This window comes from Microcaecilia unicolor, chromosome 1 (assembly GCF_901765095.1).
Source record: "Microcaecilia unicolor chromosome 1, aMicUni1.1, whole genome shotgun sequence".
NCBI classification, from domain to species: Eukaryota; Metazoa; Chordata; class Amphibia; order Gymnophiona; family Siphonopidae; genus Microcaecilia; species Microcaecilia unicolor.
Genome location: NC_044031.1, coordinates 158,235,657 through 158,255,060, shown reverse-complemented (window position 1 = coordinate 158,255,060; position 19,404 = coordinate 158,235,657). Strand labels below are relative to the sequence as shown.

At 42.9% G+C, this 19,404-nt stretch overlaps 1 protein-coding gene across 1 annotated transcript in view; it reads right to left on the bottom strand.

Moving 5' to 3' along the window:
• ITGB8 (integrin subunit beta 8) overlaps positions 1-19,404 on the bottom strand; it is a 321,665-nt gene that overhangs the window by 108,864 nt on the left and 193,397 nt on the right. Inside the window, 2 exon segments of the mRNA XM_030201630.1 lie at positions 10,589-10,678; positions 10,775-10,870. Of these exon segments, the coding sequence (XP_030057490.1) occupies positions 10,589-10,678; positions 10,775-10,870 (186 nt within the window).

The window sequence follows — 19,404 nt, the reverse complement described above, 5'->3', positions numbered from 1 at the left end:
ATACTACAGATGTCCCAGCTGTTCCTGTCCCTGTGCAACTCCCAGCTCTTATACCTCCCTACTTTTCGAGTTCAGGTCCTTGGAGCCAGGATTATACTTGGTGGTCCTTTTATAATGCTACTTCCCCCTCTGAATCTTCTCTAAGGCCAGTTTTTACGTCTCCCTATCCAGCTTCTGGAGTGTTTTGTTTAACAAGAAGCATCTCAACTGTTCTTCCCATTCCCTGTAACTATACTAATGTTCTCCCAGAGAAGGAGGAACCTGTGTGGGTAGTTTCTCCAGGTACTCCTATGTGCCCTACTACCATACCTGTAGATTATGACCAAGGTGATTATCTGGCTCCTAACTATACTACTGAGAAGACTATAGTGTCCCATCCTATTTTCTACTTTCATAAGTCCCCGGGGGATGAAGGGGTTGCATCATATGAGCGGTCTGTTACAATTGGGGATTGGCACCTATGGTGTACAAAGTCTCCATTTCTTCTTCGTTCCCCCTGGGATAGGGGCTCGCATTATGGGCATCCTAATCTCCATCCTGTGCCTACATTTATTGGGAACTTTCGTCGCCCTCTCCTTGGTCATTACTGGCTCTGTGATAATGTCCTCCACATGATTCTTCCCTCCACATATGATTTTTGTGTATTGGTAACCTTGAATTATTTTCCTAAAGTTATTCCTCTTAAGCCACTATCCCCGCACCGCTCTAAGCGAGAGGCTTTGTCCTTACCCTCCTCCGTTGCCACAGAGGATGAGGCGATTGAATTAGCCCTCCAGTATATTAATTCTACTTATCCTCTGACTAAAAAGAGACTTGTAGCCCTTTCTGCCACGGCCTGGATTCCAATTGGAGGCCCGGTAGCGGGTATTACTGAACTAGGTATGGCTACCCGGAGACTTCAATCCCTACTCCATGTTTTAGTTCATGAGCTGAACGTGGTAGTCAATGCATTGCAGGATCAAATTAATGAATTAAGTATAGTTTCTAGATATAACCGTATGGGCCTTGACTATCTCTTTGCAGCCCAGGGTGGTCTCTGCACAGTGTTAAATTCTTCAGAGTGCTGTACTATTGTCATAAATAGGACGCATGTAGTTAGGCATGCCATGGATAAAGTCCTACAGTTGGCCAGCCTTAATGTGGAGGATTACCGAGGAGGATTAGACCTTACCTCCTGGTGGTGGTCATTGACCTCCTGGATACGTCCCTTGTTCATTTCCCTAATAGTCTTAGTTTTAGCAGGGTTGTTGTTTTGTTTCTTGGCCTCATGTGCTTCGGCAGTATGCCGTCGGACCTTAACAAGTAGGGTAATGGTGATTCACAAGTCTATTCCTAGTTAGGATCACTATAGTCTCCAGAGTTTGAGATGTGAGACTTATCTCTGCATAAGCTGATTTTAGTCTCAAAGGGGGGAATGAGGCAGCCATGGGCAAAGAAAGTGTTTACTCTGAGAAATTATATATAAGAAATCATATGAAGGGTTAATTCTGTTAAAAGCTTGGTATTTGAATTGAATTCTTATTTCAAATTTCAACTCTTTACTCTGTAAATGAAGTGAAGGAATGCCAGATGGTTCATATTATTTGAAAGTCTTGCCGGGCTGGGTCAGAAAGGTCAGAAAGACCCTTGTGAGGGATGGATTGCTAAATGCTGGCACAGCTGTAAACTATTATGAATGAACAAAGGAATGAGCCAGACATGCTGAAGTTTAAAAGGCTGAAATACTATTTCAGAAGTTCTTGATATGTAGATTTTGTTATAAGGAAATAGTTAGATTCTAAATAATTCTAGATATTCCTGATATTTAGAATATGTCTTATAAGAATGCTTACTTTAGAATATGTTGTATTCTGTGTAAATTAATAATTCTGTGTAGGATGTTTGTTCAACTCTGTGTTACTTTTAAAATGATCCTTTGTCTGCTGTTTAAGGCTGCAGTGAGGAGATCAACATGTGTTTTGAATTAACTATGGTCTTAGCTAGTTCTGTGTATGGAGCTGAGAGGTGAAAAAGGTCAGAACTAGTCAGCTCTCTTCTCCTTGATTAATTATAGGTAAAATGTAGAAATGATCTTGAAAGTAATAGCCTGATATGTATGCTATTAAGTAAGACTGACTTTTGACCTCTTTAATGAATGCCAGAGTTTAGTTAGTAGGTAGTATGAAGCTGATTAGGAATATGAGAATAACCAATGTTAGATGGGGCCTCTTAGTCTCTAAGGGAATCCAGTTTAAGCTATAGATGAGACATCAATCATAATGAGAAATGTAAGAGACTGGAGACCAAATGTCTGGCATGAGGGGCCCCAGGTCACAGGTCAGTTTAGGATGTCTGGAACCTATGTAACTGATATTTCAAAAGTAATGATTGGTTGAGGCAAGGTAGCCAATCAGTTTCTTAACCAATTGGGAGTAAAGGGGGCTAGGCTAGGAGGAGGGCTTAGGACCCTATTTAAGTGGGAGCAGAAGCAGTTTACGTCAGAAGGAGCTCAGAAGAAAGAGAAGGACAGAAGGAACAGACAGAAGAAGGAGAAGACAGCATAAGAAGAGAAGCAGCTGAGACAAAGACACAGAGAGCTGAGAGAAAGACACAGAGAGCTGAGAGAAAGACACAAAGAGCTAAGAGAAGAGAAGAGAGCTAGAACTGATGTCCTGCTTTGTTTGCTGGCAAATAAAGAAGATTTCTCTCTCATACTGGTGTGTGCTGTCTGACTCCTGAAGCATCACAAATTCCTATCTCAATTCCTGCAACAGCACTAGTGACTGCTTTATATGCAAGACCAGATCATGAACTTACTTTAGAGTATGTTAAAGGAAAGCTTCTGGATGCATAGAATTGCATTGCTGAAAGCACATGTGCTGGCAATAAATCCACTGCTGAAACAGCTTTACATACACAGGCCTGTAAGTATAAGGGGCCTACAAGGAACTATGAAACCAGAGAATGCTTTGTTTAAAGAGAGACTGGTCATCTAAAGGCAGACTGCAGATTGTGGAAAGCTAGAATAAACCAGAATTCTAAGCAGAAAGCTAAACAGGCTGTAAAGAAGCCTGAAAACAATTCTAGTGTCAAGTTTGCTTTAGGCACCAGTGCAATGCTGTTTCACTGAAGGCATGGTGTATTGATTCAGGTACCACAAGTGTTATTTATTTATTTATTGCATTTTTACCCCACATTTTCCATCCTAGTGGTGGGTTCAATGTGACTTACAGTTTACTGAAGGAAAGACAGTTTACATGTTTGAAACAACAGATTATGCGTTCCAGGGGGGGATAATGGTTACATGTTCAGAGACATATGGTACAATGATAAAAAAAAGTTTCTTCACTCACTTTGAAGACTAATGATGAAAGTATTGCTACAGCTGATGGTCAGTGTATGATCTCTCAAGGAGTGGGGGAAGGGTACATCCACTGTCCAGTTTCCCCAAACATTACTAGAAAGCTACTTGTTAAGGATGTGCTGTATGTGCACAAGCTTCAAGGTAATCTGCTATCCATGAGAAAACTTACTAACCAGGGACATGTAGTGACATTTCAAGTGGATAAATGTCTTATTATAAATGGACATCATACAGTGGCAGAAGGTAAACTTACAGGTGTGCTTTATCAATTGAATTGCACTGAATCTGTGAACATTGCCTCACAGAAAGATCATGGTAATTGCATCCACACATGGCATTGTCAACTAGGGCACATGAATCCACACTCTATTAAGAAATGATCCCTAAATCAACATGCCAGAGGTGTCAATATTGAACCATGCAGTGAAGAAATAAATTGTGCAACCTGTTTGAAAACTAAAATGACAAGGAAACCTTGTTTGCAGTTGATTCACACGAATGTGTGTGGGCCTATGAGAAATGAGACCCCAGGAAAGAAAAAGTATTTTTTTACATTCATAGATGATTACTCAAGATATACAATGGAGTACCTCCTGCACACAAAGGATGAAGTTTCTGAAAAACTGGAGGAATATCTTGCCCATGCAAGCAACAAATTTGTTACATTTCCCAAAGTATTATATACAGATAATGGTACAGAATATGCAAATACGAAGACATTTTGAAAAAATATGAGATAGCATTTCAGACTTTATAACCAAGAGCAAAATGGTGTGGTTGAAAGGATGAACAGGACACTTTATGAAAGTGGAGAGCATGCGATTTGATGCAGACATGCCAGCCACTTACTGCGGAGAAGCCATCATGACAGTGTGCTATATCCAGAATTGATTATGTGGAAAGGTGACTGAAAGAACTCCTTGTGAATTATGGCATGGAAAGAAACCTGATCTGTGGCATATTAACATCTTTGGAAGATGAATATTTGTACATGTTCCAAAGGAAAAATGCACAAAGTGAGAACCACATGCAGAAGGAGTGCTCATAGGCTACAGTGAATCTTAAAAAGGGTACAGGATTCTGCACAGAGACACTAACAGGGTAACAATAAGCAAAAGTGTGGTGATTGATGAAACCTCAGTATCTCTAAAGGGTCAGGAGACAAATGAAAGAGTTCAGCATGAGCATGAGGTTCAGATAAAGGCCTCTGAAGATGAGTAAAACGAAATTGAGGTCAAAAGTTCTCCCATTAGTGCTGAAGAGGAAGTGGAGCAGCAGCCCCTACCTTCAGTTAGGTATTCTACAAGATGTAACAAGGGTATTCCACCCAAGTGCTTATCTTACATTGCTCGTGTATCACCAGAGCCTAAGCCAGAGTCCTGGAAAGACATGAAGAAATTGCTTGTCTGTGAAAGACAAAAACAGATTAAAGCTGCAGATGAAGAAAAGGAGTCTCTTATGATAGCTTAATTACTGGGAGCTTATGGAGCTGCCACCAGGAAAACATGATATTGGATGTAAGTGGGTTTTTTAACACAAAGTGTGACTCTGAAGGAAAAATACAGATATAAAGCAAGATCAGTAGCAAAGGGCTTTTCTCAAAAATAATGGGGAAGATTATGATGCCACCTTTGCACCAGTTGCTAAACAAAGCATCTTCAGAACTGTTCTTACTCTTGCGGCCTTAAAAACATGGAAGTAAGACATTTTGACATTAAAACTGCTTTTCTCAATGGTGATACTGAAGAGGAGCTGTACATGGCACAACCTGAAGGTTACATTGCAAAGGGCAAGGCACATCTTGTCTGCAAACTGCAGAAATATCTCTATGGTCTCAAGCAGAGAGCCAGAGTTTGGAAATGCAAAATAAATAAAATCTTGATGGAGCAAGAGTTCGCGCAAAGAAGACTGACCAATGCCTGTACTCAAGTTTAAGGATGGAAAGTGGATGTATCTGTTACTGTATTAGGATGATTTAATCATAGTCCATGAAGAAAATGCAGAACTTTCAAGGCTAAATTAAATTTTTAACTGGCACTTCACTACTAAGGATCTAGGAATCTACATTCAGCGGCAAGAAGATGGGAGCTTTCTTCTGAATCAGTCTGCAAAGATCAGCGCAATACTTGGACAATTTGGTATGTCAGAGACGAAAGGTGCATCAACACCAATAGATGCATCATATCTGAAATTGGAGAGAGAGGATGATCTCCTACCAAGCAATGAACAATACAGACAAGCAGTGGGGGCACTTTTACACCTGACAACCACTACTCAGCCATATATTGCAGAGTCGATGTTTCATCTGTGTAGACGTGTCAGTAAACCTTGTCAAAAAGATTGGAATGCAATTAAGAGCCATGCAGTACCTTAAACGCACTCAGGACTTGAGTCTAAAAATGTCAGCAAAAAGGGATGTTGAGGTCGAAGGATATATCAACTCTGATTGGGCCGGTGATGCCAGGGACCGTAAGTCAACAAGTGGCTACTTGTTTAAGCTTGGCGACAGTCTAATCTCATGGTCTAGTAAAAGGCAACTGACAGCTGCTTTGTCATCAAGAGAAGCAGAATACATTTCAGTGGCCTATGCAAACCTGAAGCAGCTGACGCAGCCAAACAAGAAGTTGTTTAGCTGCTTCAGAATCTCGGGGAATCAGTTACTCAACCAACAATCTTATCTGAGGACAATCAAGGATGTACAAAACTGGCAAACAGTGAAAAAATGAATGCCAGAACCAAGCATATTAACGTCAAGCATCACTATCTCCGTGACCTAGTGGAACAAGATGTGATTGTGTTTGAATACTGTGAGAGTGATAATATGCTGGCAGATGTTATGACTAAGCCAACAGCAACGCTAAAATTTGAAAGTATAAGATCCATGTTGGGACTTACCTGAGAAGCTGTTGTTGAGCATGTATTGTTAATGCAGTCTGTGTTAGAAACAACAGTTCTCAGTGTAATGCTAGTCTCAGTTCACAGGGTGTACTTCCTGTCTTTGGATTGCATGAAGATACAGGAAGTGCCTCTTCCCCGTTATGAGTGAGTCTACTAGAGAGAGCAGCCTGGAAGGAAAACATGTACTCTGAAATCTAAATTTTGTTATGTTCACTTGTTTTGCATTAAAAGTTTATTGTTCCTGAAATCAACCCTCTGTCTTCTCAATAACACTGCAAAAGTGACACTGCTAACAAACATAGATGCTGTTAGTAGATAAGGACCAATTAGAGCATCCACTCTGTTCAGTTGAACCCATCTGGTCAAAATTTTTCTTTCCTATTCCTGCCAGAAGATTTGAATACCTATAGAAGATCGCTTCATATTCTTTTTGGCCATTAGCTGTAGAACACCCACAAGCCATCCAGTCTCCCAAGATAAGAGACCTGTTACTTTCTCCATCTTTTTTTGTTTGTTTGTTTTTTTGTTTTTTGTTACATTTGTACCCCGCGCTTTCCCACTCATGGCAGGCTCAATGCGGCTTGAAAGAATACCAAAGAACTAGCATTGCTCCATGCTGATCTAATTCACCACCTCAGTGGCGTTCCTAGGCTGTCTGACACCCGGGGCAGATCGCCGATGCGACCCCCCCCCCCTGCTTGGGGGGGGGGGCGTGCGCCTGTCAGCTCCGAGTCCGCTCGTTCCCTGCTGCTCCCTCTGCCCAGGAAGTAACCTGTTCCGCGCAGATGGAGCAGCAGGGAGAGAACGAGTGGACTCGGCCAACAGGCGCGCGGGCACCCCCCACCAGCGGCGTGCACCCGGGGCGGACCGCCCCCCCCCTTGGTACGCCACTGCACCACCTCTTCCTAGGAGCTTAATATGGCCACACAACTGCTCTTTGGATTTGTTATTTCTCAATTTTAACCCTCTACTATTATAGATTACTATAAGTCAGTGCTTGTCAATCAGTTTGAGGCTAGATTAGTTTTTATTTTGTTTACATGGATATAAAGGAAGTCGTGTTTCAACAGTTATTTTAAAGCAACTTCATGTTTTGTTTTGAGTTCTTAGGGGCAATTATAACAGGGCACATCCATTTAGGTGTTCCAAAGATGCATGGTAAAAGCGTACTCTATAATGGCACCTAGTTGCCCAGATTCTGTTATAAAATATTAGCATAACCCGGTATCCAGTGTGTCTTGAATTTAACACATTTGCAGTTATTCCAGCCATAGAGCTGGCAAAACTGCAGTCACATAAGTTATGCATGTTAAGTGGAAGCCTTGCCCATTGCTCTCCCCCTCTTTCATTTACACACTATACCACTTCTACATACCCTTACAGACTAGCACTTGGGCACCCTGCTAGCACTTATATATGCAAGTATACACTTTCCTGCAAAAAGTGAAAGTATTCTGTAAATTCACACACGCAAGGGTGCAAAAATGTGGGTGCCTTTTCGGAAACTACTGAGGAAGTAATTTTATTTTCTTTGTAAGATACTGTTTTAATGATATTATTTAAAAAAAAAAGAAAATGAAATGATGACAAAATAACCACAGTAGCAATTAGATTAAGATTACTAGGTTCCTTGCAAGTGACTCAGAATCCCTGATTTACATGGATAACAAAGCAAATTCTCATGCAGTATTAGAATCAGTCACATGGTTTCCTGCCTTTCCAGAAAAGAAAATGTTGTTTACTAAACCATGCCAGTAATTCATTTTGAGAAGAGATGCCAAGGTTCAATACAACTAAGAATTAATCAGTAAATTCTGTACATCAAACAGTCTGAATTTTAATGAATACGGTGCCACTAACAAAACAGACTGCAGCATCACATACAGACTGAATGTCTGATGAGTTTCAAACTCATACATTTGAGAAAAAGATTGGTTATAGATCATCTATTAAGAATCTTAATTCTAATAATTTCATTCAAAGAGAAACCATCTAACACAGATCTCCAATTAGAAAATGAATGATACAAAAAAAAAAAAAAAACCTTAAATGGTGGCGCTTAGATGGTGTCTCTGGATGTGAAGAACTAAGGTCAGTGGTGGGCAAGCTTGTATGGTCTGGGCCCCATATATAGTGTTCCAGTTTAGGATGGGATGGAGGGAGCTTTGATAGAAACTCCAGTAATTTTGAACATGAGAACAGTGATAGGGTCTGTGTCCCCCAAATGACAAGACGGATTTGGATAGGCTGGATTGGGCTTCGGCAACTTCTGTAGTTGGAACCTAAGAACAGGGTCGTGTGGACTTCTATGGTCTATGTCCCAGAAATGCCAAAGAGAGAAAATGATCACGGATCGAGGACAAGTCTCTTTTTTTCCAGAGCTGAGAGGACGTGTTTTGTACTCTTCACACCTTGCTATGTTTTGTGATAATTTTTTTCACTTTCGCAAGTGCCTTTCCCAGTGGATAATTATCTCTCTTATTTAATTTATTTTTCCTGTTTTTCCCTACCTCATATTTTTTAACAGTTTTTCGGCATTTATTTTTTTAAGATTCCAGGGACATGCTTAGATTCAGCGGTCTCCATGTCGGCAATGGGGGATCAAGGATCCATGCATTGGGGGAAGCCCAGGAAGCATAAACTTCAGTCCTCTTCAATGTATGGTGCCAGGAGCACTGGGGCATTGGACTTTCCGATACCCAAGAAGCGCCGGCATCGAAAGGAGAGCTCCCCTTCTAATGAAGAAGTGCCAGTCATCGAGCAACACCAGTTCAGCATCGATGACTTTGCAGGCTGCCTCCACATTGGCTCCCATTCCTTTGCCGACGCCCGCCCTCGATGAGCGGTTCCACAGCATGATCCGAGAAGAGCTGGTGCAGTTGCTGCAGGATGCTTCCGCTTTGGCATCGAGGGTACTTGCACCCTCAGTGGAGCATCCCTAGACCCTCTCCAAGGCTCCACCTACACTGGTGCTCAGATTGACAATAGTACCTTGCAGGGTGCTGGAGACAAGGCCTGAGTAGGCAGTACTCCATCTGACATCAGGAGAGGAGGTTTCCCTGGAGTTTTCCTCCCCTAGAGTCTGAGGGAAGGGCTGCACCTCAATACTCCTCGTAGCCTGGACACCGTTCCACTAGATCGAGCTCAATGCAGACCCGGTCTCCTGATCCTCAAGAGGAAGAGGAGTCTGACTGGGACAGCTCATGGGAATCAGACACAGATGCACATTACTTCTCATCAGACGAGTATCCCTTCTGATCCCTCACCTCCTCAAGAGAGATGGAAATCTCCTCCAGAGGTGCTCTCTTTCACTGGTTTTGTCAGGGAGATGGCTGCGGCCATCCTATTTAAGTTGGAGATGAAGGAGGAGTCCAGATTAGAGATGTTATATATCTAAGGCTATGTCTCCTCCTAAGAATGCCCCCCCCCCCCAAAAAAAAAAGAAACACAAAAAAACGTAAATTGAAAATAAACTATTGTGCACACTGAAAATAACAACAACCCCCCCCCCCCCCCCCCTTTGCTGGCTTGGTAGCTTTCTTGTGTTGGGTACCAGGTGCAGCAGGACCTCAAGACTTCTTCGCTCTGGACAGGAACTCAGGAACTGGTACCTACTAACCTTTCCATAACAAAGCAATAAAATAAAACCCTGCCTCCCTAGCTATGTTTGAAAGCAAAAGTTAATTCAGGGAGCCCTACTCTAACCCTCCCTTTTGGTAATGTGGTTCAGGCTCAATCTCACATTATCAGCCTCACTTCAACTTAAAGAACAAGACCATCATACAAACTCATTCTCAGGCTACAGCTCTGGCACAAATGTCTATCACACTCAATGCAGAACCCAGAGCTACTCTCAGCTTCCAGCTCAGCCTTGCCACTGCTGCACTTCTGAATTCCAGGCTCCTTCACTCCTGGCACAGCCACACTGCAGCACTGCCTGAAGATTCTAACCCAGCCTCTGGCTCTTGAACACCAATTTCCCTTTGAAGTCTCCAAATCACCCAACACTCATTAAAAGAGAGGAAAAATTCTACTCTAAACAAACTTTTCCCTTTTTATTCAGTAGCTCACTCAAAGCACAGTCTGAAAGACCGGGTTACTGCCGCACTAACCATTTCTGGGGGGGTGAGAGGGAGGTTTCTCAGAATAGCGAGTGGTAAGCCAGCATTGGGCTTACCAACATTCTGTATAAGGGCCCCTAATTTAGAGCCAGCATTTTTTGAATATTGGGCCCAAAAAGTCTAAAAAAAGATTTGGTTATAACAGTTGGGAATTTTTTAATAGAACTTTTAACACCTAAAATAGAGAAATAAGGGGGGAAAAAAGAAAATACCTAGATTTGCATACCTGATATGCATCTATAACCAATTCTTTGAGATTTACCGCTGTAGGTTCTAGTTGTTTAGCAATGGTACCCAGTAACAGGGGCAAAAGATCCTACAAATATAAAAAAAAAACATTTGTGGAAATTCACAATCAGTACAATGATAAAAAGCAAGCATCCACTATAATTATGACATAAAATGAACCCACCTCGTACCAGTGGAAAGTACTCCCTTGAACTGCAAAAACAGCAATAATGTTGTTGTCTATTAATTTTTCTGCAAGTTGTCCAAGTGAAGGGTGCTCCTGTTGGATAAAACAGATCAAAACAAAAAATATGTATTACTTATATAAAACTTCTGAAATGGTTTAAGTGGCCAACAACTGAATTACAAAAAAAATTTAAATAAATTGCACAAAAGTAGATTCTGTACGATTAAGAGAAAATATCGGCAGTAACTAGGAACTGACTAGGACATAAGTCACAAGCATATCAGAAAATTACATTTTACACATAAATTATGATGCTAATTACTACACTAAATTGAAATGACTTTTAAAGCAAGTTGAATTCAAATTATAACAGATGTGTCACAGGTGTTCTTAAACAGATATATTTTATTTTTTATTAGTGATTTATTTTCCCAGAAGCAGATTTTTTAAATGCTAAATTTCATACTACCATGGATCACTTTACAGATAAAAGTTAGTGTCTGAATAAGAGGAAGTTACTAAATTGTAATAAAATCTCACATTTTATTGCAACTTAATTTAACATGGGAGTCACTAACATGTGGTAAGTCAGTTCCACAGGTTAGTAGCTCCCATGAAAAATGAATAAAGCAGCTTGCAATCAACCTTACATGCTTCATTATTTTTCCTCCCTGGCACGTTGAGCTGTGAACACATGCTTGATGCAGCAGCAGCAGTGGCGTAGCCAAGGGTGGGCCCGGGTGGGCCCAGGCCCACCCACTTTGGGTTCAGGCCCATCCAGAAGCAGCACACCTATGATGCCCTACCAGCTGAAAACTTCCAACAATTGTTCCTCCTGCATACCTTGTAAATAGCAGATCTTTGCCTGTAGCAAGCAGCGATTGATACATACTGCTCGCACCGGCCCCACAGCATTCCCTCTGACGTATTCCTGCCTATGTGGAAATAGGAAGTTGCATCAGTGGGAAGGCTGAGGGGCCAACATGAGCAGTGTGTATTAGTTGCTGCTCGCTGCCAGTGAAAATCTGCTATGTAAAAGATATGCAGGAGAGGGGGGATGTTTGAAAGACCATATGGCATGCAGGTGAGAGAAGGAGAGACCAAATCACTTGTGGAATAGGGCGGGATTCTTCTGCGCACCCATCTTGGGCCCAGGCCCACCAAAAAATGGGTGTCTGGCTACACCCCTGTGCAGCAGAGAACATTTTTAAAGGGGTTGGTATTGAGGTAGTAAACATGTGTAGACTACCCCTCCACTCCTAAAGGCATCACAGATATTCTCCAGTTAAGCTCTCCACCCCCACAAGGAATCAGAGCACACGCACCCTCACACTTCAATCAAGCCCCTCCAAACTCCTGAAAATGCCACAGACTCCTAAAGATGCCTGAGAATGTTCCTTGGTGACTAGAGTTAAGCAGGAGTGATCTCCAGTCACTTCAGCCCACACTGGCAATAGGTTGAAAATGATGCAGGGTGACCCCTAGTGGTAGTCTCATGGTACTACCACTAGGAGTCAAATGGTTTGATGGAAGGAGGGTCATGATGGTTTCAGGGATGGGGGTGATCCAGAGTCACAAACAATGGTGGCCCCTTTAAGAATGCTTCAGGTAGGAAAAACACCACCAGCTCAAAGCTGGCATTATTTTGCCATGAATAACATACCTTGCGGAGTTCAACAAAAGTGGCATTCTTCGATTTACATGAGGTGCTTTGAATGTATTTGCATTAGGGATACACATTAATTGCAGTTAACGCTGTGATTAATGCGTTAATTATTGTGATTTAAAAAATTAATTGTGGTTAATAAAATTAGTGTCTCCTGTCTCCTTCTGCTCTCCTCCACACTCAAGCCTCTATTCTTGGCATGAACTGACATCTTTTCCCGCACCCACAATTCATCATCTCCCCCTCTCTCATCCTCCTCCCGCTCGCCAGTCTACCTTAAAGGTGATCTTCTGTTGATCCCCAGCAGTGGCAGCCCAAAGCTTTCTCTCTGACTATTCTGCCCAAGAAGAAATAGGAAGTCATGACAGAGGAAGTGAGATGGGCCATACAGAAAGCTTCTGAGCAGGGAGCAGGAACCCTATATGCAATGCTGCCAGGGACCAATAGAAGACCACCTTAAAGGTAGACCAGGGAAAATGGGAACACAGAAGGGGGCATGATGCATAATTCTGGGCGGGCGGAAGGGAATAAGCTGCAGACCCATGAGAAGAACTGGAGGGGCCCCTGGTGAAAGCTATGGTCAGGTCCGCCGAGAGGGGGGACAGGGGGGGGCAAAATTCCCCAGGCCTGGGCCTCTGGGGGGGGGGGGCCGGCACCGCCGCCGCAGTCCGGCCCATCCGCCCTCCGTCGCTCCCGGGCATTGAATTTAAGCGCCTCACCTTCGAAAGTGCAGCAAGCAGCGGCAGACCACTCCTTCCTTCCATATCCCGCCCTCGCCTGACGTAACCCGCGAGGGAGGGACACGGAAGGAAGGAATGGTCTGCCACTGCTTGCTGCTCTTTCGAAGGCGAGGCGCTTAAGGTCTGTGCAGAGGGTCCGGGGGTGGAGAGAGGGCCCGGTGGCGGGTGGCCCGGTGACCTCGGGTGGGGGGGGGGGGGGGGCCCAGGGGCGGCCTTGTCCCGGGCCTGGCCCAGTCTCTCGGCGGCCCTGGCTATGGTCATGAGAAGAGCTTAGTGCTGCTCACCACCAAGTTTGTGTCACTGGTCATGGAGGTGGAGAAGAGAGATAATGAACCTAGAGAAAGATGAAAGGGAGGGAAGGAGAAATGATTTCACTCTTTCCCTCCCACAGATCCAGCATCCCTTAGGGAAGGAAAAGTGGATAAGATTTGATACACCGTCTTTCTGTGGCAAAAATCAAAGTGGTATACATATTACATACAGGTACTTATTTTGTATCTGGGGCAATGGAATGTTAAGCGACTTGCCCAGAGTCACACACACATGATTAATTGCAATTAATTGCATCAGTGTCAGCTAAACAGCTGTGATTGGCTGACAGAAACTTGGAGGGACTTAATGGAAAGGGAAGGGCATCTAAACAACTGAATAAGTGGTGCAGTGTTAGAGCACAGGTCTTGTAATCAGAAGGTGGCTGGTTCGAATCTCCTTATTACTATTGTTTTAATTTGGACGTCCCTGACTGCACTTGCATGGTTTTTTTTCTTCCGATTTTTGCTCTCTGCATGGGTCCCGCGCAGCACCAACTAAACTAAAATTGCTCCGGGGACCTGCATACTGCTGTCATGGAGCTAGGTATGATATTTGAGGCTGGCGTAGAGGCTGGAAAAAATATTTAAACATTTTGTTTTTAGGGTGGGAGGAGGTTACTGACCACTGGGGGAGACAGGGGAGATCATTCCCAATTCCCTCTGGTGGTCATCTGGTCATTTAGGGCACTTTTTTGGGACCTGTTCATGATAAAACAGGGTCCAGAAAAAGTGACCTAAATTCTCGCTAAAACGCCTTTCTTTTTTCCATTATTGGCCGAGCGCGCCCATCTCTCCTCAGCCGATAACCACGCCCCAGTCCCACCTTCACCACGCCTCCAACACGCTCCCATCAACTTTATTCGTTCCCGCGATGGAGTGCAGTTGAAGACGCCCAAAATTGGCTTTCGATTATACTGATTTGGGCGCTTTTGCGAGAAAAACGCCCATCTCCCATTTAGGTCGAAATATGGACGTTTTTCTCTTTCGAAAATAAGCTGGTCAGTATCCTTTAGTTTGCTCATTTGAGAGATTTAGGGTAATTTGAAGTTCAGCACACGCTAAATCAAGCAGTAGAAAATAAATTTCTATTTTCTACCCAGCGGTAACAGGCAGCATGCCCATTTTGGCACTTGCTGCATGGTTACTGCATAAGCCCTTACTGCTAGGTCAAATAACATGAATACACACTGTAAGTGATTTGGAGTCTCACTTTTGAATACACCAAATGTAGAAGTAAAAAATAGGTGCTAAAGGTGTGATGCACACTAAGGGCCCTGATTACTAAGGTGCGCTAGCCTTTTTAGCCTGCGCTAAACGTTAGTCGCCCATTTGTTTCTATGGGCGACTTTAGCGTTTAGTGCGAGCTAATCATTAGTGCACACTAAAAAAGCTAGCACGTCCTTAGCGCTGCTTAGTAAACAGGGCCCTATATGTTGGATACTAGAAATTAAAACAATACTGCTAATGGAATATAAATGTAAACAATGTTACTGATGGAATAAAAATTGCTGCTGATAGAATTAAAATTTATTGGTTGAGGCCCATAAATAAGACATCGTTCTTCTGTCAAAAGCAAATTGTCAATATTATTCTAGCGCTAGTGTGGTATGTAGTGTTTAAAAACCAAACACCTGAGATCTTCAATGGAGTGATTTTCACCATACCAATGGTTCACTAAGGGGGCAGTCTTGATGCAACTATCGATACAGCTCCTATGTTCGATCAAACAGGTTTGAATCATGTAGGTAGTTTTACCAATAAACAGAAGAGGGCAGGGAAATTGAATAACATATATTACATTTGAGGTGTTGCAATCAGAGGTATGTTTTAATGCTTTATGTCTTATGTGTTACAGGATGAGTAAATACTGACGTTTCCCAAACATATCTGCAAACAGTACATCTACCACATTTGTGATGTCCAAAATAAATCTCTGGTGATTCTATTCTTATCTCAGGGAGAGTTGATGGCACAAGTGTTTCCTTTAAATTCTTTCCTCTTGAGCATGCAATGGTCAAATTTTTCTCCTTACAACACTCATAGCTCTCCAATATATGCCAATGACACCTAATAATTTTTTGAATTTTATTTACAAGATGTGAGTTTCGAAGAGTGCAGACTATGTCAGGTGTGTTATCATGTCTTGATTGTAACAAACTCATGCCTCTCTTTTTGGCATGCCTTAATATAACCATTGAATATGTGTTCTTCAGAGAATCCTCTACGGATAAATCTTTGTGCCTTGGTACGTGACTGTGAATGAAAATCATCTATCCCTGAACAGAGGAACTGTGAAAGAGGCAGGTTCTTTTTCAAACTCTTGCTAAGAAAATGGTGTAATGAAGAAAAGCACTGCGGTTTATAGGCTTTCTGTAAATTGTTGCTGAAAATTTGATTTCATTTTTAGAGATGGATAAATCCAAAAAAGGTATGGTGTCCTTATCGTAATGGATCTTGAATTTTAAATTACTATATTGACTGTTAAGCCAATCTAGAAAAGTGTTTAAAGTATAACTATTGCCCTGCCACAATAAAAAAAAAACATCATCAATGTACATTTTGTATATCTTGATGTTAATTCTTAAAGGGATATTCTGTCAAGAACTTGTTTCTGAATCAGTAACGTATAGGTTTGCAGAATCTGGGGCCATACTGGCCCCTATAGTGATCCCTTTCACCTGCTGGTATCACATATTTTGAAAGTGGGAGTCATTTTTTGTTAGAGCTAAGGTTGCACATGTTAGAATCAATTGGTTCAGTATACATCTATGTGTGGTGCCAACACATAATGCTCTTTCAATAACCATCAGGGCCTCTAGATGGGATACATTTGTGTAAAGTGATTCTATATCTAATGTAACAAGCAGGGTGCTGCTAAGATCTCTATTGTACTGCTGCAATATATTGATCATCTAGATAGTATCTCTGACACATGATGGCAGGACCATGCCTAGGGTCTCTGGCGCCCCCCTGCAGATCATCGCGCGCCCCCCCCCCCCCCCGGACTTTTAAATTTACCTCCCTCCGACGTCTGCGCAGCGTCAGTGAAAGCGCTGCCTGTCTGACGTCTCTCCACCAGCCCAGCCTTCCCTTCGCTCGTTTGTTCCCTGTGTCCCGCCCTCAAGGAAATGACATCAGAAGAAGGCGGGAAACAGAGGGAACCAACGAGCGAAGGGAAGGCTGGGCTAGTGGAGAGACGTCAGACAGGCAGCGCTTTCACTGACGCTGCACAGACGTCGGAGGAGGCGGAGCGAGTTAAATTTAAAGCGCCAGCGAATCGGGGATGGAAGGGAGCGGAGGAGTAAGGTTTTTTTAAAAAAAATACAAAGCGACGGCGCGGCACCCTTGAAGGCAGGCGCCCCCCTGCAGTGCTTACCGCGCTTACCGTGTTGGCATGGCCCTGCATGATGGTATTAATGGAGGCAAAGTGCACAGAAGAAAGTCCACAAAAATACATAAGGGCACAAGAATGGAGCCATTGGTGGAAACTATCAGGCTCATTTTCGAAAGAGGCCCATCTTTCGACACAAATTGGAAGATGGGCGTCGTCCTCACAGGGTTGCCAAAATCGGTATAATCGAAAGACAATTTTGGGCGTTCCCAACTGCTTTCCATCGCGGGGATGACCAAACTTCACGGGGGCGTGTTTGAGGCGTAGCAAAGGCGGGACTTGGGCATGCCTAACACATGGACATCCTCGACCCATAATGGAAAAAAAAGGGAGCAATGTACCTGGGAGCAATTTATGAAGTCCACTGCAGTGCCCCCTAGGGTGCCCGGTTGGTGTCCTGGCATATCAAGGGGACCAATGCACTACGATTGCTGGCTTCTCCCACGACCAAAGGGCTTGGATTTTGTCGTTTCTGAGATGGGCGTTCTTGGTTTCGATTATCACCGAAAATCGGAAACGACCATGTCTAGGGATGACCATCCCTAAGGACGACCTAAATTTCAGGATTTGGGCATCCCCAACCGTATTATCGAAATGAAAGATGGGCGTCCATCTCGTTTTGATAATACGTGTTTCCACGCCCCTCCACCGGGATGTTTTGCAAGGATGTCCTCTGCAAAACTTGGGCGTCCCTTTTGATTATGCCCCTCCACGGGTCTCTCTGAAGATTTATCTAAAGATTTATGAACTTTGGAGAGAACACAAATAGTTTGTACTACAGGATTCTGCTCAAAAAGAAACAAACCTTCGTTGGTGGTCAGAAAACCATCTCTGAGGCAATATCTATCATTTCTATAATATCCTTTTGTATTGCTTCTGTTGGATGATTGGGAAGTGGTAAATAATACTGTGAATCATCCAGTTGTCTAAATTTCTGCAAAACAATCATCCCGGTCCATGATCACATTACCTCTTCCCCTATCGGACGGCTTGATGATACTATCTTGATTCTTGGCAAGACTGTACATAGCATCATGTTCCATTTTTGTGAGATTGTAATATTGTTGATGTGACCTGGATTCTAATTTATTACATCTCTGTTAACATACAAACTGAATGCCTATATGAGGGGGTCTTGTGGCCCTGGTGGAATCCATTTGGATGGATTTTTAACTATTGATATATCAACTCTTGAATTAGAGGCGGTGCTTGAGAATGCTTGAATAATTTGTAATTTTCTGGTAAATTTAAAAAGATCAATCCTTGTTTGAAACGCATTGTATTGAGTGGAAGGGGTGGAAGAGAGTCCTTCATGGAGTACTGATGACTCTGTTGCTGAAAATGATACTCTGGACAGATTGAAAATGGGATAATCATCTCCAATTCTCTGTTCTGTTGCGATTCCTGCTGTGTGGTTGTTGATATCTCAATTGGCCTCTCCCTCTGTTTCTGGTTGGGTATCTCCCTTGGTAATTCATACCATTTTGGAGGCAGTGCTGGAAGGAAGAGGGTGCTACTCCCTCCTCTGTCACTACAAGGAACAGGAGGGGGTGTGGAGGTATGTTGCCCACTGGGCCACCAGGGAGTTAATTTTTGTGTCAGGGGGTTAGGAGAAGTAGAGGTTAACTGGACCTCAGCCTCTATGTGCCATGTCAGCAGGGGGGGGGGGGTCAAGGTCAGTGGGCTGGAGGGAAAACTCCTATTTGACAGGTCTAGGATTTTTTTTTGATAACCTGGACCTGCCAAACAACTTCTGCGGGAGGATTGTGCTTTCTTTGGGTGCATGCCCAGGTGCAATCCTCCCTCAGAAGTACTCTCATGATCTAAACTAACAGATGCATGAATTTGCATGCTATTAGTTTTGATCATGAAGGCTTTAATCCCCTGTGCTGTTCCTGTACTAATTTTCTAGTGCAGTTCAGAACAGTACAAGGGATTTGATCATCAAGGCCCTCAATGCCCATTCTCTACCCATGTCCCACCTACTTGTGCCCCCTAACATAAAATGCCCTTAACGTGTGAATTAGAGTGCACTAATTGCAAAAATGATGCAAATGGAGGTACCACATTTGTGTGGTAGCTATTAACACATGTCAATTTGAGTGTTAAGTGCCTAATCCACCTTAGTGAAAGATCCCCTTAGATGGTAAATTAAGTGAGAAGAATGCCCCTAAGACATGATCCTGTAGTCTCAATTGAAACTTTTGGTAATGGAACTGGGTTTCAAAAGACACATTAGGAAATATTCTCACCATTTCACCAAAAAATCTTTTTTAACACATTAATAAATGATCTGAGAGTGCAAATTGGCAGATCACACAAAATTATTCAAAGTTGGTCAATCACAGACAGATTGTGAGAAGGTACAGGAGGGCCTAGTGACACTGGGAGACTGGACATCCAAGCAGCAGATTACATTTAAAATGGACAAGTGCAAAGTGATGCTCATACGGAAGACCAACCCAAACAATAGCTGCATGATGCAAAGTTCCATATTAAGAATCACCACTCAGGCAAAG